The sequence below is a fragment of the Pleurodeles waltl genome, chromosome 3_1 (assembly GCF_031143425.1).
Source record: "Pleurodeles waltl isolate 20211129_DDA chromosome 3_1, aPleWal1.hap1.20221129, whole genome shotgun sequence".
Classification (NCBI taxonomy): Eukaryota; Metazoa; Chordata; class Amphibia; order Caudata; family Salamandridae; genus Pleurodeles; species Pleurodeles waltl.
Genome location: NC_090440.1, coordinates 24,999,184 through 25,017,525, shown reverse-complemented (window position 1 = coordinate 25,017,525; position 18,342 = coordinate 24,999,184). Strand labels below are relative to the sequence as shown.

The following is an 18,342-nucleotide window of genomic DNA, read 5'->3' as shown; positions in this document are numbered from 1 at the left end:
TTAACTAAAGAAACTCTCACCGTGGTCTATCAATTAGACTTATCACCTATAGCCCTCAGCAGACAGCTGCAATGAAGCAACAGGACGCAGTGGCAATCTTCTGCCTGGAACTCTCCCTCTAACGTATAGGAGGGCACATAGATGTTTTATAATAAAACAGCTAATGTTCTAGGCTAAACTGCCCTAATGTAAAATACGCATGTTTCCGTGAAGTGGCAGAGGCCATGGTGATCCACTTTGTGCCGGCAACAGATTGGAGACAGCCTTGAGCACAGCACAGAACGAGAATGTCAGAGTACAAAGAATGAAAACAGTTTCGGCTCAGAAAATAAAAATGAATAAAATGAATTGCAACTAGGCTAAAGGACACAGGCTGCAGGCCTATGGCTAAAATAACACACCCATAAGGCTACTAAGGTACCCTCACAACAAAGGTATTGACAAAACGGATACATCCCAAAGGCTTTGCTAATGCTTGCTGTACAATGGAGTGCTAACAGCAAGGATCACGTGCCAGGAAGACAGCCGGATCTGAGCGCCATCTTGCATGTTTTATTAATTTCTGTTTGTAGTTTGGAGATGGCGTCTTCCAGGTTTTCATTAATTACTGTTTCTGGTCCAGGTGCTTCGCCTGATGTGAGATTATTTAGTTAATTACTGCACTCTCTGATTAGCACCTGTGTGTGAAGAGAAGTCTGCAAGCCTATAATGACAGCTTCTAATGTGCACTGGTTGCAGATGATGGGCTTGGGCGCTGCTTCCTCTCTCTTTTTGAAGATGTTTGAAAAGGGTGCGTGTCCATATGCTTCCAGGTGTGCAGTCTAATTATGACCCCCCATATTTGTAAGCTCTACAGTACATGTATTTGTACACAGCCTGATCAAGTGGATTTTGTAGTTCACTTGTAGACTTTAATTCACTTTATTTTATTTTATATTTTCACATAATTTTAAAATGAAGAAATACACATAGGTGGCATTGGGAACTCTTTCTCAGATGGTAAAACTTGAAAGTATTTGAAATATCGGTAACAATAATAAAATGGGAAAAAAGTACTGGGATTACATCAGCTGTAGGCTAAGACATATAGAGAGCGGTAAATCAGCATCTTACAGCTGTGGACTAGGACAGAGTGGTAAATCAGCATCTTACAGCTGTGGACTAGGACAGAGTGGTAAATCAGCATCCTACAGCTGCGGGCTAGGACACAGAGTGAAGGTTAAGTCAATCTCTTACAGCTGCGGGCTAGGACACATAGAGAATGGTAAACCAGCATCTTACAGCTAAGGGCTAGGACACAGAGAGTGGTAAATCATCATCTTACACCTGTGGGCTAGGACATAGAGAGTGGTAAATCATCATCTTACACCTGTGGGCTAGGACATAGAGAGTGGTAAATCATCATCTTACAGCTGTGGGCTAGGACATAGAGAGGGGTAAATCATCATCTTACAGCTGTGGGCTAGGACATAGAGAGGGGTAAATCATCATCTTACAGCTGTGGGCTAGGACATAGAGAGGGGTAAATCATCATCTTACAGCTGTGGGCTAGGACATAGAGAGGAGTAAATCATCATTTTACAGCTGTGGGCTAGGACATAGAGAGGGGTAAATCATCATCTTACAGCTGTGGGCTAGGACATAGAGAGGAGTAAATCCTCATTTTACAGCTGTGGGCTAGGACATAGAGAGGGGTAAATCATCATCTTACAGCTGTGGGCTAGGACATAGAGAGTGGTAAATCATCATCTTACAGCTGTGGACTAGGACATAGAGAGGGGTAAATCATCATCTTACAGCTGTGGGAAGGACATAGAGAGGGGTAAATCATCATTTTACAGCTGTGGGCTAGGACATAGAGAGGAGTAAATCATCATCTTACAGCTGTGGGCTAGGACATAGAGAGGGGTAAATCATCATCTTACAGCTGTGGGCTAGGACATAGAGAGTGGTAAATCATCATCTTACAGCTGTGGGCTAGGACATAGAGAGTGGTAAATCATCATCTTACAGCTGTGGGCTAGGACATAGAGAGTGGTAAATCAGCTACAATAAATATTAAACTGGCCTCTTAAAGCTGCAGAGTAGGACGTCCAGTGACCCCAAGAAATGGAATCCAAGATGATTAACCATTATAAACAGAAGCAATACTTTTCCGGTTGGTTTTAAACTTCAATGAGGGAACTGGGTAAAGGGCAGTAGGAGTGGGGATTTATGGGCGACGTGGGGACGTGGCAGTGCCAGATGGCCAGTCTGCCACTCTGGTATTTACCTCCATAGGCTGCAGGCAGGGTGCTGCTTTCAGAGGAGGGTTGGCTGCAGTGACCTCATCATGCCTTCCTGGCCCCATTCTAATTGTGGCCTCTTGGAGTGTGGGGATCATTTTACTTCTCACCCGGGCCCTGGGAGGCTGAAAACCAAATATTGCCAACATCTATAACTGACAAAACCATGGCCTGGCTGAAAGCCCTTAAATAAGAAATCACCATGCAGTGTTTGAAAACTTGTAGCATCTTTAGCTGGTAGTGTGAAACTTGAGAAAGTTTCCTGTGTGTAGTACTTGGTGCCTGCTGGTCCCTTGTGTGAACAGGTCTAGACATAGTGCCCCATGCACATCAGGATAAGAACCAAAGTGGCCCAAATGGTGATAGTGAATAAGAGTGGGGTTATGTCCCAAGCGTCAGGTGTGTGCAATGCAGAGCTGCCCTTGTACTGATTCCCCCCAAGCAACAAAAGGAAGAGAGTCCCTTCGAAACAGCATCTCCCAACCCCATCCCAAAGGACCACAGACATTGCATCAGTGAGCCAGTCCTCTTAAAGGATGCGGGTGACTGACCTTCATTTATTTCATCCCTGTGCTAAGTCTGCAGCACCGGAGTCCCTACTGTTGAAATTAGCATATTGTTGTTTTCGTAGATGCTGCTACCTCACAAGGGATATTATTCCCTACGCACCAGACATACAACTCTTAGGGACACCCCGCGGTGCGTATATCACATCGGCGGCAGAACTCGCTGACTGGCATGCAACGGAAATATACACCCTAGGAGATCTTTACACAGATGGTACCCTCCATACCCATGACACACTGAGGGAGACTGCTAAACTGGGTCCAGGCACTTTTCTTCTGTATGGCTCCCTCAGGCAGGCCTTGCAGCGTGCATGGGGTGACATCACTGTGGAACCCCAGACGCACTACAGGCTGCAGTATATGCATGTCTTTGGAGAAGGGAGGCATATAGTACAGTGGATAGCGGATTCTCTGCAGCTGCATACGTCCGGACCACTTGTGGCTCTCTGGGCGCGTTGGGAGGGTGACAGTGGGAGGCCTTTCATGGACAAGGAATGAGTAGCCATATTGGAAACTCCCACGTATGTCCCACGCAATATGCCATTTCGACTCATCCAAATCTTATGTTACTCAAAGAGCCTATCTTACACCGGAAAACAATTAACAGATATTTTGCCCAAACAGACACCACTTGCCCGCGCTGTCAAAGCTTAGGAGCAGACTTTCTGCATATGATGTGGTCGTGCCCCACTCTGAGCCAGTACTGGTCCTCAATCCTAGCACGCCTAATGCATTGCGTAGACCGGCTATTACTACTGACATGGAAGATGTGCATCCTGGGCTTGTTTCCTAGGGGTAAGAAGTTGAAGGCTACGTCCCGCTTTTTGGACTTGGGGCTCGTGGTAGCCAAACGCCTTTTAACCCACAAATGGCGGTCTCCTGAGCCACCGAAGCATGGACACGTTCCTTCTCTGTTTGAGCGGGAGGGGAATACACGGCTCTCCACCGTGAAGATGCACTGGGGCTACGCAAGTATCCCCTCGCAGCGCAATGGGAGCTCATGTTAGTGGATCTCTCCACTCCAATGGTGCCGGCACCTGATCGGCTTGGATTCCTCTGTTGCAGGATGTGGGTGACTGATTCACTATCATGGAGGTGAGTACGTGAGGGAGCCACAGTCAGAGTTCTTTTGGACAACATCAGACGGATGCTTACACTTTACACACTCACATCTTCACCCCCTAAAGCACCCTTGTGATACAGCGTAGTGGGGCCCATTGCCTAATTTGTAACAAAATAAGTGCCAGGGCCATCTACAGTAGGCCATTGCTACTTGCACCACCTATTGCCTGTGCCACCCCAGCCAATAACAATACCAACACAACTACCAACCATCGCACTCCTACAAGTGGGGCCATTCAGATTATTCCAGGCCAATAAAGCTATAAGAATGGCTTGGGTGGCAGGTTTTAGTCATTTTTAAATGCTACTGAATTAATAAAGAGCTGTTGCTGTGCTCACCTCTAAAGTAGACAAACAGCGCCACCATGTGACAGGCTGTCATAAGTTTCTGAGTTGACAATTAAGTGCTGATGCTGAGTACTGGAAACCACCGGCTCAAACTATGCACTGCTCTGACCAGGATGGCAGCTGAACTCCCTAAGGTTGTGTCTCTCACTGGGCTCCCTAGCAATCCTGCCCCTGTGGTATCTCTAACTGGGTGCACTACCGAAAAGAGAACAGCCTCATGGGCATAGCAATGAGGAGAATATTCTCTTACCCCTTCTCTAGAGGACAGACACCAAGGACATCTGAAAAGGGGCAGTATTACGCATAGTGCCTCGGGGCACAACAGGCCTGTGTGCCCACTTTATGCACCTCCAGAACACAATGGTATTACAGAAGCAGCTGCAGAGACTTGTGAGGCCTCTTCTGTAACACTGATAGCAGTGGTGCACATGTAGCGTTGGTGCTCTCCTGCAGAGGGGGGTGACCCGTGTAAATGCAGGTGCGGAAACAAATTGGACCTTAGGGGGCCCCCTGTCAGTGCATCAGAAAAAGGTGCCACCTCTGGAGGGGAGAAAGGGTGCCCTGTGGGCCCCATCCAGACATACCCTTGCAGATAAGTGCAGTCACTCACTGAGCCCACCTGCAGGGGGATTTTTGTCTCTTCTTTAAAGGGCAAGTAGCTTGCCACCTGGACAGCGAAACACGGACTAGCTTGGAAGCAGCTGCTTTGTATTTCACTGAATGCACTCGCCCCAGGGTAGCACAAGTTTGTGGCTGCCACAGGGGAAGCACATTCATTCATATTAACAGGATGCACTAGTCCAGTCTCCACCATGCTCATCTTTTGGATGGTGTGCCATGGCACAAACAGGGACATTGCGCCTCATGTGTAATGCACAGCCTGGTGTCCAGCCCACTAAAAATGTTTGTGGGTCCTAATGTGACCTTCACGACTGCTCAACTTGTTCTTTTCCTGTATCTCCATTACTGTGTCATTTGCTGGTTCCCTGCTGCCACCAGAAACAGTGAAAGGACCCAGGCCGCCCCCGGCGTTGCCCGCCACTAGACTAGACCCAGCTCTCGAATTCGTAGGCCCTTCATGGCCCACAGTGAGTTCCAGCTTGCCCAGTAATGAATGGGTAGCTTTTTTCAGGTGTGGGAAATCGAAGCGCAATTTTATGGAGTGGTAATTCCACCTGGTAAAATCATATGAGGCTTTGGCTGTGACAGCAGTCAAGACTTAGTCCATGTTTTTCTTCTGACATTCAATGCTCCCCACTGACAAAAATGTCCTTCCACTTTCCCCCCCTAAGCACCCACCAGAGTCCCACACTTACTCCCACCCCAGTGCCCCCCACCCCAATGCCCCCCACCCTACCCCACCCCAATGCCCCCACCCTACACAGGAGCCCTTGTATCCATTTACCACTGGATCAGAGTAGAGGGTAAATGTATTTGTTAAACCCCATGGAATTGGGAATTCTTTGTGGTTTGATGAGTGAAAAATAAATCAGTCCCACCGGTAATTCCCCATTCCATGTTATTTACCGAGTAACTGCACTGTATGAGAAAGAGTGAAAGAGCCCAGGCCCCCACAAACAAGGGATTGTGTATCACTGGCTCAGACTGAACCCACCTATCGACCTCTTGGTGCTGTACTCGGCTTTTGTCACAGACTGGGCAGGCAGGGACCTTTCCTAGGTTGTGTCTTTTTCAGGCTGGACGCCACAGGGCTTTGAACTTGGAATTACCACACTTGTGGCAGGAGAGCCTGGTTTTAAATTGTTAAATGGGGAGATGGGTAAAGGATAACAAGTGAGGCAAGGAATGATGGGGGAGGAAAGAAGTTCAAGAAACATGGCAGTGAAAGAGACCTGTAGAGCAAGACCGTCTGTTGGCATGCCATCCAGTCGTGCAGGGCATATTAGACCACCAACATTGTTGGTGGGAGGACACTAAGGCCCGTATTACGCATGTCCCTGTTTGCGCTATAGTGCACCATTTAAAAAGTGCACCTGATGTGCGATACCTGGAGGTGGCCTGGGTTCTTTCACTGCTTCTGGTGGCAGCAGGTCCCAGGGAAATGGTACAGTGATGGAGAATATGGAAAAGAACAATAAGTTGGACACCCACCTCCCTAGAGGCACCTTCTCACATTGGCTCTCAGGCAAGGACTTTCTGTCTCAGACAGGAAAAAGACACTCCCATCCCCCCTACCTGGTCAATCACATTGGTAGCCAGGCCCTGACCGTACTGGCCATCAGGCATTCTTCCATTGCTAGATGATACGCGTCGGTTATCCCAGCCCCACTAGCTGTGCACAGCATCACTAGCTTTCGAGCTGGACACAGTACTGAAGCTGCTCTTTTAAGAGCCACAGACGACTTGAAAATGACCATGGACCAAGGGGGATCGGTGGCACTGATGCTTTGGGCCTGAGTGCCGCTTTTGACATAGTTTCATATGTGACCTTGCTGCAGCGTTTGAAGAGAGGAGGCATCATAGGGAAGGCTCAAAGGTGGCTTGCCTCCTTTCTGTAACATGCTACCTTTCAAGTCAGTGAAGGAACGAAACTTTCATCTCGTTATTTGCTGAAGTGCAGTATACCGCAGGGTTCATCCTTAAGTCCGACCCTTTTTAACATCTATATGCACCCACTTGGAGATATCATTGGCGCACTTGGACTTAAGATGGTATCCTACGCAGACGACACGCAGATGGTGGTCACACGATCTCCAGACACTGATGCAGTTTCATTAAGATTAAACTGCTGTTTGGAAAGGGTGTATGAATGGATGAGAACCAGTTAGCTAAGACTCAATGAGGAGAAAACAGGTCTTGGTGCTAGGATGCAACACTATGCACTGGGACAGGACTGTGTTGCCAACCTCCCTAGGGGATCGACCATCCCCTAAGGAAGAGGTAAAGAATCTGGGAATGACTCTGGACAAGGATCTGACTATGGCCCCACACGTAAAAAAGATATCGAGCTGCTGCTTTGGCCTTTTGAGAGCCCTTAGGAAGGCGTTAAGATGGCTCCCCATGGGATCACGCAGAGTGGTGGTCCAAGGGATGATACTGTGGCGCCTTGACTGTGGCGCCTTGACTGCGGCGCCTTCACATCTTCGGAGTCCCAAAGCAGTGATAAACAGGCTACAGATTATTCAGAACGCTGCTGCTCGCGGCCTGTTGGGAATACCGAAAACACTGTCGGCAAGCACTGCGCTTAAGTCTCTCCATTGGCTGCCGATAAAATACAGAAGACAATTTAAGGTTCTCTGCATTCTGCACCGAGCAAAGCATAGAGCAGGCCCCACCCTCCTGCAACATATGGCGGTGCCCTTTAAGATGTGTAGGGTTTTAAGGTCCAACAAGCAAGACCTGCTGGTCATTCCAAAAATCCAGAGCAAGAACGGGGGAGATCATTCTCATACTTAGCACCTAAAACGTGGAACGCTTTACCGACAAGTCCGCAAGCGGATAACAATCATCTGAGAAAGCTAAAGGCGGTTCTTTTCTCCTAATTTAAGGTTAGGTTTTTGCACTCCTTTTCTTTTTATAGCGCTGGGAAACCCGAATTTTAGGTAGCCATGCGTTTTACAAATGGTGCAGTAGTAGGTAAGAGGGCCAAGAGGAGCAAGCACCCAGTTCACAATCAGGAAAGGTGCACCGGTGCCCCATCACTCTGCAGGGAGGGGCCCCCATGTGTGGGAGCTGGGACACAGACGGTTTGAGGCATGGACAAAGCGGGCTCTGGCCCAGGGACCCAGCCTTTCAGGGGCAACTGGTAAAGCCAGTTCTGTTCTACAGAGAGTCTTCCCCAATGCCCTTGAAAAATTCTTAAACACATTGTTTAAATAACGTTTTCTTTTAATCTTTTTTTAATGTGAGTGATGTGTGGGAGTCTATTACAGACGTTTTGCAGAAAAATGTATTTATGTTTCATACAACATCCATAAAAAAAACTTTCTTTTACAACAAAACAGTGCCTCATGTATGAGAAATGGGAGGGGGTCCCTGAGATTTTTTGCAGTAATATTAGTGAGCTGCTGCTGTGTTACAATATTGAAAACACACAAATCCCTAAATATGAGATGTAACCACATTTAGAATTTGGACCAGTGAGCTGGTCAAAGAGGGCCTGAAAGAGCTGAAACTGAATCATAAATTCAAAGCTGTTCTGAACAGGGTCCCCAAAATAAGTTTGGCCCAGGGCCCCCAAGTCCTTGTGATGTTCCTGCTCGGACAGCGACCTCAGAGCCGGGCACGATCCTGAAAGATCCTTAATGCAGGCACTTCATGAGGGATGCAGGCAGTGGAGGCCTCCCGCCAAACTCGTACTGCCACCAGGCTGCCTGTGCGGCCTGAACACCGCCGGCCCTATTGGGAGTTCACCACAGGGCTGGCCTTAACATTGACGCCGACTCGTATTTGAGCCGGCTCCAATGTGGCGGTGCGGGTGCAGCAGCACCCGTCGTTCTTTCCACTGCTCGTAATTCGGGCAGTGGAAAGCGCAACGGGGATTTCCATGGGGGCCCCTGCTCTGCCCATGCAATGGGCCCCCGGCACTCCCTTTCCGTCAGCCTTTGCATGGCAGGGCTAACATGCAAAGGCTGGCGAAAAGGGGATTCGTAATCCTCAGGGCAGCCCTGCTAGCAGCGCTGCCCTGGCGGATTACAACCGCCAAGACTGCCAGGCCGTTGCCTGGTGGCAACCTGGCAGTGCTGGCAGGCCGACTGTGGCACTTTCTCCACGGTCCTAATGTTGCGGTTGGACTGCCACTTTTGACGCGGTCCAACTGCGACGGTGATCCTGGCGGTCTGGTAACCGCCAGGGTCATAATGAGGCCCCGAGTGTGTATATCAGAAAAAATGATTACCCAATGTGTGTCTGTATCAAATTTGAGACCTCACAATGTGTGAGTATCAGTGATCTCACATTGAGTGTGTATATCCTGTCAATGATTACACAATGTGTGTCTGTATCAAATTAGTTACCCCACAATGTGTGAGTATAACATACCAGTGACCACACCATATGTGAGTGTGTATCACATCAGTGATTTTACCATACCTGTGACTTGAGATCTTGCATTTGCTCGAATATATCAAATCAGTGGTCACAGAATGTGTGTGTATACATCATTGATTTTACAATGTCTATATTATATTAGAAACCTCCCAATGCGTGAGTATATCATCATCAGTGAGCCCACAATATGTGTAAGTGTGTATCACATTAGTGATTTTACAATATCTATGATTTGAGGTCTTGCATTGAATGAATACACAAAATCACTGGTCACACAATGTGTGTGTTTACGCAGTTGATTTTACAATGTGTCTAGTTTGCTGGGAAGGAATGGGACAGGTGCTGAAAATCAATCAAAGATTGCGTCCTACATTGATTTACCGGACAGGGGCCCACTCCTGAAGGGCTATAGTTTGATTGTGTGGAAGGGCGGTGGGAGCTACAATAAGCAGTTCTCTACTCCCTTCATTTAGCCTTACCCTGTGGCCACTCGTCTGCATGTGGGCGAGTCCCAAGCAGAGCCGGGAAGAGAACAGCGATGTCTCCTGAAATAAACCGAGTATCACTGGAGGACACATTCAACAATAATCCAAGGTAGTCGAAGAGTTTGGTCAGTGGTGTAAGACAGAAATTAAAGCGATCAAGGGAAGGAGTGGGTCCTTCAGGTACTCCACACAGTGAGGTTCTTAGGAGAATGACCACAAAATGACCCACTGAGAGAGATCTAGTAGAAAGAAAGAAATCTAGACCAAGGTGGAGCCTGCAGACCATAGACGCTCAAGTAGAATGCTGTGGTCAACGGTGTCGAACACCGCCAGCAGATCTGGAAGATTTAGTGCACCAACAAAGTTGAAATGCACCAACATCCTGATTACTGTGAGTAGCACCGGCTCACTACTACGGCCTGGACAGAGCCCAGCTTGGTAGGGGTGAAAGGTCATACTGGATTTACAGAATTCACCAGGTGGTTTAGTTACCAGCCCACCCAGATTTTCAGCACCAGCTGGTAATATGGAAATGGGAAAAAATCAGACCACTGTCGAGGAGTGGCAGTCGCCTGTGTTAGAATAGAAAACACTGAGCTTATTTTGGACAGGTGCAATGCCCAAACCTGAGAGTAGTCTACACTGCAGAGAAGGCAAGGCATACATAGCAATCTTTCCTGCCTTGAGGACTACAAGAGGGTGAGGGTCACCAGGAAAGCAGATTTGAAGAAAGCCAGGACCAGCGAAAGTGAGTCCGAAGTTGAACAGGGAAAAAGCCTATCAATTTTCCAGTTAGAAAGGGCAGCTGAAGAAGCAGCTGACTGCAGTTTGTAAGTATCCAGAGCCCTTGGAATGAAGGGCTTTGTGCGCCAAGCACAGCATCTTGAAGGTAATACGTTTCCTAATTGGAAGCCAGTGCAGCTCCCTCATGCACTCCTTAATGGAGGAAAACCTGGATAACCTGAGCACCAGTCGAGCAGCTGAGTTTTGAACAAGTTGAAGCTTGTTTAAAGATAGTTTGTTAATATTCAGGTACAGGGAATTACAGTAGTCCAATCTGGACACAACAAGGGCCAGGACTACCGTCACTCTAAGTTCCTGTGGGATAAAAGGCAGGACTTTCTTAATAATTTTAATTAGTCAACAACTTTATTTACCTGGGCATCAAAGGTTAAAGCTGAATCGCAAATAACCCCAAGATTCCTGACAGCAGGTGTTGGTGTGAGTAAAGTCCCACATGCCTCGGGCCACCAGTTGTGATTCTAAATGGTGGTATTCGCACCAAAGACTATAACTTCGGTTTTCTCCCCCATTCATTTTTAGCCAATTTTGGTTCATCCACTTATTGTCTTCTCTCATACAGGTTTGGAACCTGTCAGCTGTGATGTGAACGCTGCCTTGCATGGTAACAATAATTTGGCTGTCGTCCGCACAAGGACAACTGGAACTCAAAAGATCGAACCAGTTTAGCCGGAGGGGCAACATACAGATTAAAGAACGTTGGACTCAGAGATGATCCCTGGAGAACTCCACGGGGGAGCTGGGAAGGGGCTGAGCGGACGTCTCCGCACTTGACTGACAATATTCTCTCTAGTAGAAGCGTCTCCAGAACGCTCAAAGCCGAGCCCCTCGTGCCTGCCTGGGATGGGCGGTGTATCAGTATCTGGGGCGAGGTGGTGTCAAATGCAGCTGACAGATCTAATAGGGTCAGAATAGCGCACCCGTCCTGATCCACCTATTTTCTTATAGTATCTGTGGTGACAAGTAAGAAGGACCCAGTGCTGTGATGTTTCCAGAATCCATGTTGAGAGATGTCCAGTTGGTCATGGGCCACCAAAAGGTAATGAGTTCTTCACTGGTGTGCTTTTCTAACACTTTAGCCAGCATCCGTAGGAGAGCAATTGGATGCAAATGTTTAAGAACTCCTGGGTCTTCTCCTGCCTTTTTTTAATCGGGCATGATGACAGTCTCTTTCCAAGGGGTAGGAAACGTTCTTGATTTTAGTACTTTTCCTTTTCTAAAGGCGTTGCTATGCATTCGCTGACCATTTGCAGTACTCTGGGGGGGCAGGGGTCGTTAGGGGAGCTTGAGTGAATCTTGGACAGAAAGGAGGTGATTTGGCCAGATGTTAAGGGTGTAAATTTGGCCAGGGTCACACCTCCAGCTATTTCATCATTGAGCTCCGAGACCTGTGCTCCTGGAGCCAGATGGGGGCTGAGAATTCAGCAAATATCTTCATGATCTTATCTTTGAAGAAAGTAGCTCACTGTCACAGAATTTCCGTGAGTTTTCTAACTCCTGATAAGGGATGGGGGCCGTTATGCCACTTACTACTTTAACAGCTCTTTCGGGGAGTTGCCTGCACTTCTGATTCTGGGAGAACTAGCATGACATTGCACGTTTTACAGCGCTTTTGTATGTACCCCATAGTTCTGAGTTTCAATCTTTCAAAAGGTCCCTGGTCAAGCTTCCATTTCCTTTCCTGTCGTCTGCATGACCTCTAGAGTGCCTGAAGCTCTTCGGTATACCATGGGGCTGAAATTGTTTCCCCAGATTTAGGTTTGGTATCCCTCAAAGGGGCCACCATATTGATTGTTTCTGTAACCCATGAGTCAAAGACTGCCACTCGAGCTCCAGGACTTCCCTCAAGTTTCTCCTGATATCTCTCTAAAGCTAGGGTGAAATCCTCTTTTACAATGCAGTTCCAGTTTCTACTGGGAGTAGTGGAAGTCTGCTTGGATTCCTTCCATCTCCTGTATTTCACTTCACAGGGGATCAGGCTATGATCTGTCCAATTCAGCTGCATGCACTTCCATACTGGGATAAATTCCTGAGTGGAGAAAATGCCATCTAGTTTGTGGCCCCCATTATGAGTATTTGACATAACCCCTTGATTCCAACAAAAGCAGGTCACAGAGTCCAGGAGGGTAAGGGTGCCACCATCTTCTCTATTCTCCAAGTGGAAGCTAAAATCTTCAAGAATTAAACTGTGATTAGCGGAGGGTAGCGGTTCAATAATTTGGGCCCAATTCTGTAGGAAATTCTTCTTGGGTCCCGGTGGACAATAGACTAAGAGCCCTTCTACTCTTAACAAATTCCCTTGTTTAAGCTTAAAGTACCCACCTTCAAAAATATCTGTAGTGACCATTAATGAATTTATGCTACAGCCCAAGTTGTGTTTGAAAATAATCGCCATACCACCTCCCCTCCTATCTAGCCTATCTAGTCTCTCTACACCGTAGCCTATAGGCAGAGCTGTGACAAAGTCCGGGTCGGAGTGAGCTCTGGCCCAGGTCTCCGTCAGGAATAAGCAATCAAAGTTGGATTCCACAATAATTTCCCTTATCTCTGAACTACATTTAATTATGGAGCAGACATTAATCAATCCACATCTGAATAGGTTGTGAGTGGCTGTTTCTGCCTTCCTGGATGGGTCATTCTTGAGGGTTCCTGTAGGGCCGTCTGAGCTGTCAGCATTAGAGCATTTCTCAGGTTCCCAAGTACTGTACCTGTGGCTCCATCCATCAGCTGAAGGAAGGGGAACCTTCTCCCTCTCACTGCATGTTTTGGGCATGTAACTTCTAAGCTGTGCCCCTGTATATTGTATCCGGGTAATATCTGTATTGTGTCCAGCAGAATCTCTGGCCCCTGGGCCCGGTCTTTGTCTACTTTGTCTAGACTTTGTCTACTCACAACACTGCTGTGCATAGTTTTATGTGCAACGCAGAGCATTACATTCTGCTATTACTACCTTTAGGTACACGTATTAGATATTTAGTGAATATTTTCTTCTACACATTCCAGGTGCAACATAGCATAAGGTACTATACTACACCATGATATAAAAAGCATTATATTCCACCTAGAACAGTAATGAGAAAGTGGGGGTCCACAGAAGTCAAAAGGTTGGAAACCACTGACCTAGAACATTAGATGTTACGTCACAGAGTTCTACGCCATGACCTACCACAATGTACCTTAACTGACATACCATCACATAACAAAATATAGCAAACCTGCCTAAAACATAGCAAAAGCCATTCACCAAAATAACATACCGAAACATAAAGTACCATGCAACCTGGGGTGACATAAATAAAGTAACGTGACAGAACACGACACGGCGGACCTTCCCATGCCATAGCATGATATAACATCACGTAACACAACATCATTCTGCAAACATAATGTCACATGACATGCCACAGCCTCCCTCCTTAACACCACATAGCATCCCTCTGTCCATCCATAACTGGTCTTGTCACTAGTGAAAAGGTGGCTGCTGTGGTGTTCGTCATCAGTGAAAAGGAGGCTGCTGTGGTGTTTCTCATCAGTGAAACAGAGGCTTCTGCAGTGTTTATCATCAATGAAAACGAGGTTGCTGTGGTGTTTATCATCAGTGAAAAGAAATCTATGCAGTGTTTATCATCAATGAAAACGAGGTTGCTGTGTGTTTGTCATCAGTGAAACTAAGGCTGCTGTGGTGTTTATCATCAGTGAAAAGGAGGCTGCTGTGTGTTTGTCATCAGTGAAAGAGGGGCTGCTGTGTGTTTGTCATCAGTGAAAGAGGGGCTGCTGTGTGTTTGTCATCAGTGAAAGAGGGGCTGCTGTGTGTTTGTCATCAGTGAAAGGGAGGTTGCTGCGGGGTTTGTCATCAGTGAAATGAAGGTCGCTCTGGTGTTTATAATCAGTAAAATTAAGGATGCCTTGGTGTTTATAGTCAGTGAAAAAGAGGCTATTCTGGTGTTTGTCATCAGTAAAACTGAGGCTGTTGTGTGTTTGTCATCAATGAAACTAAGGCTGCTGTGGTGCTTATCATCAGTGAAAATGAGGCTGCTCTGGTGTTTATCATCAGTGAAACGGAGGCTGAGGTGGTGTTTGTCATCAGTGAAACTAAGGCTACTGTGGTGTTTATCATCAGTGAAACGGAGGCTGCAGTGGTGTTTAATATCAGTGAAACTAAGGTTGCTGTAGTGTTTATCATCAGTGAAAAGGAGGCTGATGTGGTGTTTATCATCAGTGAAATGGAGGCTGCTGTGTGTTTGTCATCAGTGAAACTAAGGCTGCTGTGCTGTTTGTCATCAGTGAAATGGAGGCTGATGTGGTGCTTATCATCAGTGAAAAGAAGGCTGCTGTGGTGTTTATTATCAGTAAAACTGAGGCTGCTGTGGTGCTTATAAATTGCAGGTAAAAGCACAGCAACCTGTACAGAGTGCTCTCACCTTTTTTCATTGTGCCTGTACGTCTTCAGGCACTTGCAGGTCTCCAGGTGGTACAGCCATATCCAGGAGCCAGCACAGCATGCCAGGTACCCCTTGGCCACCGAGATGCTCATGACAGCTGCAGTGGGCATCTCATCCGGACTGGTGGGCCACATCACCTTCAGGCAGCGACCGGAATCCAGGTCCCAGATCCGGATGCACTGTGGGAAAAGAGCATTCATTCACTGAGCAATCCTGAACAGCAGCACTCTGCCCACTGGGCACAAACCCTTTAGCTGGGACACACACTGTTGAGCTGGCATATACTGCCCGGTTCACCTACACTCACCGGGTGGACACACACTGTCCAGCTGGCATACACTGCCTGTTTCACCTAAACCAAGCAGGTGGACACACACTGCAGGCTGGCATATACTGCCAGGTTCATCTACACTCACCGTGTGGACACACACTGTTGAGCTGGCATATACTGCCCGGTTCACCTACACTCACCGGGTGGACACACACTGTCGAGCTGGCATACACTGCCTGTTTCACCTACACCCAGCAGGTGGACACACACTGCAGGCTGGCATATACTGCCAGGTTCACCTACACTCACCGGGTGGACACACACTGCAGGCTGGCATATACTGCCAGGTTCATCTACACTCACCGTGTGGACACACACTGTCGAGCTGGCATACTCAGCCCGGTTCATCTACACACCCAATCACCCGGTGGACGCACCCTTTCGAGCTGGCATACACAACCCAGCAAACTGTCCAGCTAGTGTACACTGCCCGTTTGACCTAAATTCAGTGACTAGATACACACTGTCGAGCTGGCACACACAGCCCAGCTGGTATACATTCAGTGGCTGGACACACATTGTCAAGCCGGCATACACTGTCCAGTTGGCCTATACTCACTGACTGGACACACACAAATACACACACTGGTGAGCTAATGTATACTACCTGGCTGGTATACATTCACCAGCTGGGCACACCCCATCAGGCTACGGTACACTGCTCGGCTAGCATACATTCAGCGGCTGGCACACTGGCCAGCTGGCACACTCTTCCTGACTGGCCTACAGTCACCGGTTAGACACACATTGTTAATGTGTTATACACTGACAGGCTGGCGTACGCTCATCGGCAATGCCCGACAGTCACACACTGCTTGAGTGGCATACACTGTTTGGCTGGCACACACTGTCCATCAGTATACTTTGGGAACATGTCTGCCACTCACTAACCCTGGTTCATGGGTTTCTGTAGAAGCATCCCTCCATTGTGACGGCCAGATGGAAGGCTGGCCACGAGTTAGGATAGCGCCCTTTGTTTGGACAATCACTGCCAGTCTGGTGTCAGAAAGGCTCCTATTTCTGGCCAGTTATCACCAGACTGGTGTTGAATGGCACCTATGATTGGTCAATCACCACCACCTGGTGTCAGAAGTCACCTATGCTTGGCCACTCACCACAAGCTGGTATCAGAAGTCACCTATGTTTGGCCAGTTACCACCAGCTGGTGTTGAAAAGCACCTATATTTTACCAGTGGCCTAGTGCTGGAAGGCCCTATGGTTGGTCGATCACCACCAGCTGGTGTTGGAAGGTATCTCTGGTTCGTCAGTCACCACTAGCCTGGTGTCGGAAGGCCCCCTATGTTTGGCCAATCACCACTGCCTCAGGGAACTGTGAGGTCTGCACATCAGGCTCAAGGACCTAGAGAACAACCATACAATCTGAAAGATGAATTGGTGCTCACCAGTTGCTTAAAAGCACCCTCTGGTTATTCAATTCTGGATTTAGACAACTAGAGTTCTCTGTTATGGATAGAACAATACACTTACATCCTAACACATGTTTGGGAACTACATAAATAAAACAGGTGTTTGCCTGGAATCTGACATCCAGTTAAGTAACATTCTGCAATATATTTCTAAAACTGTATTCTTGAGCAAGAAGCTCAAACGCAGGAATTATAGATAACTACAAGCGCTAACGTTTGTACAAATAAATAATGATAGACATAAGCTTACACAATATCTACCTTGACTTCTTTTTTATCATTCTCTTCTCCAGTAGACATCAATCTATGTACAGAGCAATCGTCACCTAATGGGTCTCTACCATGTCTAGACGTAAAAACATAAACTCAGACTCCAGGGGAACCAGTTTTAGCCCCTGCAAGGTGTAGAGTGGACCAGGCGTTCTGTTGGTTCTGAATTAAGGTGGGGTAATAAGTCAGGCTCTCAAAAATCCTCATACCCCCTACTTTGTTCATTCAAGGTTCTGATATAGCCAGCAGTGCCAACAGTATCGAAGGTGGAAGGGGGCAGAAAAAGGCAGCAGAGGAAGGGACACCCAAAATATGTCTACTCTGTAGATCAGCCATTTAGAACCTACTCAACATCTGCCCACACAGATCAGAGGGATCGGATGGAACTTTAATGCTGGTTTCTCTGGAATGTCCACCTTGCTCATCTGACAATGACAGAAACTATGCAAGGTTGAGTGAAGGACTCCCTACTCATTTTTTATCAACATCCTATGATGAGCTGGGTCTCCATCTCCACTTGGGTTCTTCTGATCTCAACCACAGTCATTTTTAGTTCTCTTAGCGATCCCTTAAGCCCAGATAGCCGGGTGCTTACCACCGGCCACCTAGTGACTAACTTTTGTCACCTCTCCATTTACCCTTCTCTCTGACTTTTGTTGGCTTTGTCAACCAAGTCAAACCCGGAAGAGTGAAGTTATTGTGTGTCTATGACTTCAGGTGTTACAAAGACAAGATACTGAGCAGGTCAGTCACTTATCAAGAGTAGACCACAAAGATATCCTTGTGTCACCAAGGAGAGAACTCTGTGCATTCTTCAAGGGAGCAGAACTCAATGTGAGATGTGGGTGGTGTGACATTATCAGCATCAGCACTCTCACTCACTGTGTTTTTTAGGTCCACAGCTAAGAGGGGACCTTATCCTCTGCAACAGAAGCTTAGTTTTATTAAAAGTAGGCCATTGAAAAATGTAATTTTTCAGGGACAGATGCCTGAGTGATTTACAGTTGGGCCTGGAGCCAAACTACGAGTGCGTCTGGATATTATCGAGAGTAGGACTCTGAGCACGTCTGCATGCCATCAAAAACATATGTGAGATTTTCTGAGTATTATCAAGAAGGACCGCGTTGGAAAATCTCACTGGAAGTCCTCTTAGAGACCAGAAATTGCGAAAATAAATCCACCATGCAGCGACTGGAGGAAATTTACTAGAACTCTGTTACAAGAGTAACAAGGAGTCGCCAAAACTCCACCAGTT

General features: G+C 47.3%; 1 protein-coding gene across 1 annotated transcript in view; it reads right to left on the bottom strand.

Annotated features, from left to right (window-relative positions):
• The window catches only part of LOC138283713 (F-box/WD repeat-containing protein 7-like), a 334,239-nt gene that overhangs the window by 95,792 nt on the left and 220,105 nt on the right, over positions 1–18,342 (bottom strand). The window contains exon 15 of the mRNA XM_069221757.1: positions 15,039–15,238. Within this exon, the coding sequence (XP_069077858.1) occupies positions 15,039–15,238 (200 nt within the window). The remainder of the gene's footprint in view (positions 1–15,038; positions 15,239–18,342) is intronic.